Source organism: Ciconia boyciana, chromosome 23, assembly GCF_034638445.1.
Source record: "Ciconia boyciana chromosome 23, ASM3463844v1, whole genome shotgun sequence".
NCBI lineage: Eukaryota > Metazoa > Chordata > Aves > Ciconiiformes > Ciconiidae > Ciconia > Ciconia boyciana.
In genome coordinates, this window is record NC_132956.1 from 7,287,339 (window position 1) to 7,293,619 (window position 6,281).

General features: G+C 54.6%; 1 protein-coding gene across 1 annotated transcript; it reads right to left on the minus strand.

The window, feature by feature from the left end:
* Positions 1–1,831: 1,831 nt before the first annotated feature.
* Positions 1,832–3,288, minus strand: RABIF (RAB interacting factor). The gene is made up of 2 exons (XM_072844777.1): positions 3,064–3,288; positions 1,832–2,956 (listed from the first exon to the last, which is right to left on the minus strand). The coding sequence occupies exons 1-2, from the start codon at positions 3,244–3,246 to the stop codon at positions 2,717–2,719; spliced, it is 423 nt and encodes a 140-aa protein (XP_072700878.1). The 5' UTR covers positions 3,247–3,288; the 3' UTR covers positions 1,832–2,716.
* Between the last annotated feature and the right edge of the window lie 2,993 nt (positions 3,289–6,281).

The window sequence follows — 6,281 nt, forward strand, 5'->3', positions numbered from 1 at the left end:
CACCATTTTTATTTCCCCTCATAATTCTCACTTCAGCTCTCGGGATGTGAATTAGCCCAGGTGATGGGCCCCCGAGCATCAGCAGTCAAACTGCAGAGCTGTACTGCATAGCTGCACCTTCACCGGCACCACGTCCCTGCCTGTGCTGCTTGGACTTCAAGGGTGTCTCTCACGATTTCCCCAAGCTGCAGGAAGCCAAGATCTTACCTGAGCTTGAAAGATCCCAAGATCTCGTGGTACAAAAGTTTCCTCCCATGAATTCCTAACGGACTGTATATTTCTTCTTAGCACTTCCACAATCTGTGTGATCCTACTTCATATTTAAGGCAGCAGGAACCAAACCTGGATCCCGTGGAGGATGTATCCATTCAGCACATCTCTCCTCTCACACTGAAGGGCAGGAGTTTTCCTTACTCACTGTCACTGAGCAATGCCACACTGAAGCGGATTCAAATCGCAGCAGTGCTGATGTGAAGAAGGCCTTTGACCCGAGGTCTCCCATCTCTCCAGGAAGCGTGCTACTGACTGGGAAAAGCTGCTGCCACCACCTCAGCTCTGTCCCAGTGCCATCCACCGGCTACTCCCCAATATCAGGAATCCACATGTACAATTTTTTTGAGAAGTGTCATTTACTCAGCATTAATCAAGCCGGTATCCACAAGCCTGTTCTGCACAGTGGTGTCTTCAAAATGAAACTATTGCACAGCACATTTTATATTTTAGTAACACTGACTATAATCTAGGTATTACAGGTCAAAACACATTCCCTAATAGACAACAATCTAAGTGAAAGTGTGAAATTAAAGTGACATGATCCCACTATTTCTTTGTGCCTGTGCAGAACCCAAATGAAGCTCTCCTGCCCTCTAGGTACACTTCCTTGATGAACCTGCGCAGTTACCAGGCTTAGGGCTAAACAAGAAGGGCAGGAGGAAAGGCCTTTTCATGTCAAATGTGCATCTGACACATTTAGCAAGGACATAGCACAAGACTCACCTCCTACCCAAGTGAGAGCCTCAATCACCAGACTACGGAGTTATGCTTCTCTCCCTCCCATTAATAAGTCTTGACTGCCCACAGCAAAGGTTTCTAATAGAGCAGCCCCAGAACAGCCAACATCTTGGTTGTTCTACTTCTACAGTAAAGGCAGAGTCTCCAAATCCTAAAAGCATAGGTGCTCAAGCACTGGAAGGAGAAATAACTTGTTCCTCCCTCACCCACTGTTAGGATGCCTTTCTGGAAAACCTGCCTGAGGCTGTGCCTGCCTTACAGACTCCTGCCAGCAAAATCATTTTAGTAGAGGAGTGAGGAAAAAGTCTCCCCCACAGCCTTGTGGCAGCAACATTGCTAATCTTTAAGTACAACTGATTTTTATTTTGTCAGCAAATACGACTTCATCATCCCAGCGCAATGACAGTTGTGCCTTTACAGCTGCATTGGTACCAAACCTGTTTATTAGCATAGCATACCGATAGCCCTCCTGCAGTAAGGCATGTCTTCTGGGACCCAAGACGATCACTGTAAAGCTGCTGTATTACCAAAAGATAAATACAGTGAGAACCATGGCTGCTACAGCCTCCTTCAATTTTCAGTCAGCTTTGTGCCCATCTTTTAAAAGGCAGAGACCAAAACTGGACACAATATCCCAGCATTGCTCCTACCAACTGCTTTTACAGAAGAGAAATTCCTTCTTGACTTCTCTGTTTAATACACACACGGCTGTTTTGACATTCTTCAGCACTGAGACACGTAGTCACTGGACACTGCTTGTCCAATGATTCAAATCCTTTTCAGGTTGGAATCTCTTCATTCTTGCTGCCTGGAAATACTATGATCTTGCAAATTTTCTTTATTTGCCATTCTATCAGCCTATGCTGTCTGCAAACTCTATCTGTATCTTATTTTATTTCCAAGTACTCAGTTAATAAAACTGCACACAACATTAGTTAAAATGCCTTACACACACTTTAGGGGCCAAATACTCTTACAGGTTACAGTTGTCAAGTAGGATGAGGTTTTAGAGAACCTAAATGTTAGGGTTTGGGGCAGGGAACATTTCTTCTGAAAATGAACAGAAGATACAGCCTTAAACCCTATAACTGTTTTGGCTGTAGTTCAGACAATTTAAGCTACCACGATGATTCAATGCAGCAGTCCTGTCCTCCCTTTGTCCTTGTGCCAGCACCCACATTTACATGGCTGCATCACAAACCAATCAGCCTGAAAGAGACATCTTAGCATGTTTGAAAAATAGCAGCCACACAAGGAAGAAGTGACAGAGAGCAGCCAGGAAGACCTGGGGCTGCTTCTAGCAATAGTGGCAGATCAAGCTATTTGGCAAAACTGTCACAGTGAGCTGTCCCTGCAGTCACAGGGGACCCTCCTGCCAACAACGTCCTTCCCGTGTGGGCTCAGGTGAGGAGCTGGCTGTGCCAGTGCCACGCCTCTCGGTGCTGGTCGGTCCGTGGATCTGGGCTGTGGGGTGACCAGCTGGGCTGTAGGTCAGTCAAGGTGTGGGGTAGCCAGGCTGTGGTCAGTCAGGTGTGGCGTGGCGAAGCTGCGGTCAGTCCACTGGGTCTTGGCTCGGTCTGTCGCTGTCAGACAGCACGGCAGCCAGACTGCAGGGCAGGCGGAGTTCCCGGTGGGCAAGCCCAACTCCCCAAGCACGTACCCGGAACCATCGCCCCCGTCCCCAGCCCAGGCAGCAGCGCCGGTGTCACTCGTGGGCCACGCGCTCCAGCGCCACATAGAAGCTGTCCTTGTCGTCGAGGCAGTGCCAGCCGATGGGCCCCGCCTCGCAGTCAGCGCAGACCAGGAACTTGACGTTGCCCACGTCGCGGGTGAAGCCCACGTTCTCGAAGGAGAACATGTCGCGCACCAGCCAGTGCTCCCGCACCACGTCCCCGCCGCCGCCCGCCGCCGCCGCCGCCTTCTTCCTCATGGTGGGCAGGAGGAGCTGCGGGAAACACAGCGTCACCGCCCCGCCAGCAGGGGGCGCCTGTCCCTCCCGCCGCCGCCGCCGCCGCCTCCCCCAGCTCCCTCCCTCCTCCCGCATCCCGGTACCTCACGGCGGGCGAAGGTGGCGGCGCCGGGCAGCAGCACCCGGGACCCGCAGCGCTGGCACAGCACCGCCTTCAGGTTCCGGCCCTGCGCGCACACCAGCTCGGCCGAGCCCGGTGCGGCGGCGGGAGGGGGAGAAGGAGGAAGCGCCGCCGCCGGCTCCATCTCGGCGCAGCCCGACGCCATGGCCGCGCAGCCGCGCTGGATGCCGCCGCCGTCCGAGGGGCGGGGTCGTGGCGGTGACGTCAGGCCGCGCCGTGCGCATGCGCGGAGCTGAGGGGTGGCTCCGGTTCTCCTCAGGGCCTCGCTCCGGGCCGCGGCTCGGCGGCCCCCGCCCGCACCTCGGTGCCGCCGGGCTGGGGGCGCCGACAGCCCAGGAGCAGCTTCCGCGCTGTGAAGCAGTGAGGTTTAAATGGCCCCGGAGCTCTTGCCAGGCCCGTGGTGTCTGAGGCGACTCCCGTGGCTGTGGGGGTGCCCCGCGGCTCGGGCTCGCCGCCAGCCCCCCGCCAGCCGCCGTGGGGGCCCCTGTGCTAAGGCACGGGTGAAGCGAGGGGGCCTGACAAAGCTTCCCGTCCCCGCTCTGCGGAGGGGCGGGCAGCGCGGGCTGAGCAGCGGTACGGCGCCGAGGATCCCTCTGTCAGGCCGGGCTGGTCGCAAGCTGGCAGCGAGCAGCGGCAGCACAAGGCCGTTTGCCCGCCAGCTGGGCCCGTCGGGGACAGCCGCTTCCCGGCGTGGGAACCTGGAGACGCCTGACTTCTGTTACAGCCGTCAGAGAAAGCTGATGCTGGACAAAGGGAAATTGTCTCCCTGCGAAGCTGCTGCACGTATTTTGCATGTAGCGATTGCATCAGCGTTTCTGAGAGCCTGCGCTATGCTCTTTTCCTGCCACACACAGCAGCTCACTTAGCTGCTTGGTACAGAGAGAACCCCCTCAGAAATGGGGAAGGGGAGGGCAAGAGTGCACTGAAGGGGGCAAGGTGCTGACATTCAGAACAAAATGCTTTCCAGGAGGGGAAGCCAGAGTTCAGCCAGACCCTGAAGAGCCTGGGAAAAGCAGGAGGCTGTGTCAGTGCTTACTGGCAGCAGTGCTGGAGATGAGGCCCTGGGGCCCAAGTGACTCTTGGGCTTGCTCTTCACTGAGCAACTTTGAGGCACTGTGGCTTTATGCTGACCTGCTGCTAGCAGCCCACCGTTAGCACTGTTGGAAAGATTGAAACAGGCCTATTGAGTGTAGCCACTGCTTCTTTAGGGGGTAAAACAGATCCCAGAAGAGCCCTGATTCTTGCTTTTTCCAGACCATTTACTGTAAATATACACCATTCTCCTGGTACCTCGCTGTGCCCCAACTGGCTGCTCCTGAAAACTCTCAGGAGAAGCCAGAAATGGGAACTGATGTTCAAGGCACTAAATAAAGATACAGGATTTCATCAGCAATCCAGCTGCTCACCTCAGGCTCCAGCCTCGGCAATCACAGTCTTGAATGCTGCATCGTCAGCCTCAGCTCTGCTCCCTGCCACGAGCTGCAAGGTGAGTGTGGCTGGTAGACACAAACCCCGCAGTCCTGTGAAGCAGGTTGGTGTTTGTAAGGTGGAAGCAGTGTATGGGGCATCAGAGCTCCTGAGCCATCTCTGGGTGCGTGCTGGGGCTTGTGGAGCCGAGAGGGGAGCGGATGCAATAACGGTGGTGTGAAGCTCAGCAACGCCCACCGCAAGCAGCCCTGGGGCACCCGCTGCTCAAAAGCCAGTCACACAAACCAACCGCAGAAAGGTCTTGATTTGCCTGAAAGAGGCAAAAAATTTGGCTGGTGGCTGAGCAGGGGCCGGGGTGTCTCCGTTCACTGAGGAACTGCACTGAGGTGGGGACTCTGCACCCGCAGCGATGACTGGCGCAGCCGTGCGACTCGGCAACAACTCCGGTGAGCCGAAAGGGCTGAGACATGGTCCTGTCCTCGCTATGGTACAGTGACTTCCCCTAAAGAGCGGTGACAGAGGGGGCTTGGCTGGGCTCTGTTGGACCGCTGCAGGGAGCAAAGAGGATGTTTCTACACGTCCTCAGTTCTGCCCTCTCCAATTCCCACCCGGAGCAACTTTGTTCAGCTTTCCTCTGCCGCTGTGAAATGCCAGGTGCAGACAGCAGGTTTATCTGTAGAGGAGGTTGTGCTGTCAAGTTTCTGCATCCTCCCGAGGTGTGTCCTCCTTCCACTGGGTTTGGTGCCTGTGGCACCAGAGAGAGGGTTTCCTGCAGTTCAGCAGTTCCCTGCTACCACACTGCAGGAGGAGTTTCCTGCAGAAACAGACGGTGCTCAACAGCGGCTGGTGACAGGCATTCTGATCTGCTCTGCAGCCAGAGCAACTCAGGGGCTCAGAGAAGTCACAGGATCCCTGTGCTTGGAGATACTCTGGACTCAATGGAACAAGGTCCCAAGAAACCCGATCCAAACTGGATCTCCTCCAAGTGGGATTACAGACCACCAGATTGCTTCTCCCAACCACAATTATTCTTCGATTCTGTGATTTCCTTTCTTCTTGTGTAACTGCAAACACCACTTTTACAAAAATGACCCAGAGTGAACATGCCCAGGAGCCCTGGCTCCATCCCTGCTCAGGCAGTGCGCTGTGTCCTGAGAGCCTCAAAGACACCTGAGCAGTGAGAGTTCGGTTTCACTTACCCCCTCCAGAACTTCGGAGCCTCCCAATGGGTCACTTCTCCGGCCTCCCGTGACCAGCCGAGGGAAGCACTGCTCCTGCCCACACGTTTGCTGTGTGCACGAGGTTCCAGTGGAGGAGGTATGAAGCAAAGCCTCTTGCCTCCCTGACCTGGTTGTAGCATGCCATGCTACAACGTTTATGCATACACATATACAACGTTTATGCATACAATGTAAATGCATACATGTTTGTAGGGCTTCAGCTTCATTGTATTAAGTGTGCACATACTAATTTAGATGGTAACACAGTAAGTAAGGAGCAAGATCCTGGCAGGATGGGGGGAGAGGAAAGTAAGCCTGGCCCAGCTGAAGTCCATTCAGGTTGCAAGTCAAAAGCTAACAGTGTTGCATCAACACTTACCTCGATACCACCTGCTAGTCAAATTAACTTCAGATGAAGCTTTCTTGGCAAGATCCACTTCCCATAAAACCCCCTTGAGTGGCACAACACTACACCGCTGTCTCCCAGCCCATGGTCCACAACTGCTGCTGGGCAAGGCTGTGCTGAGCTGGG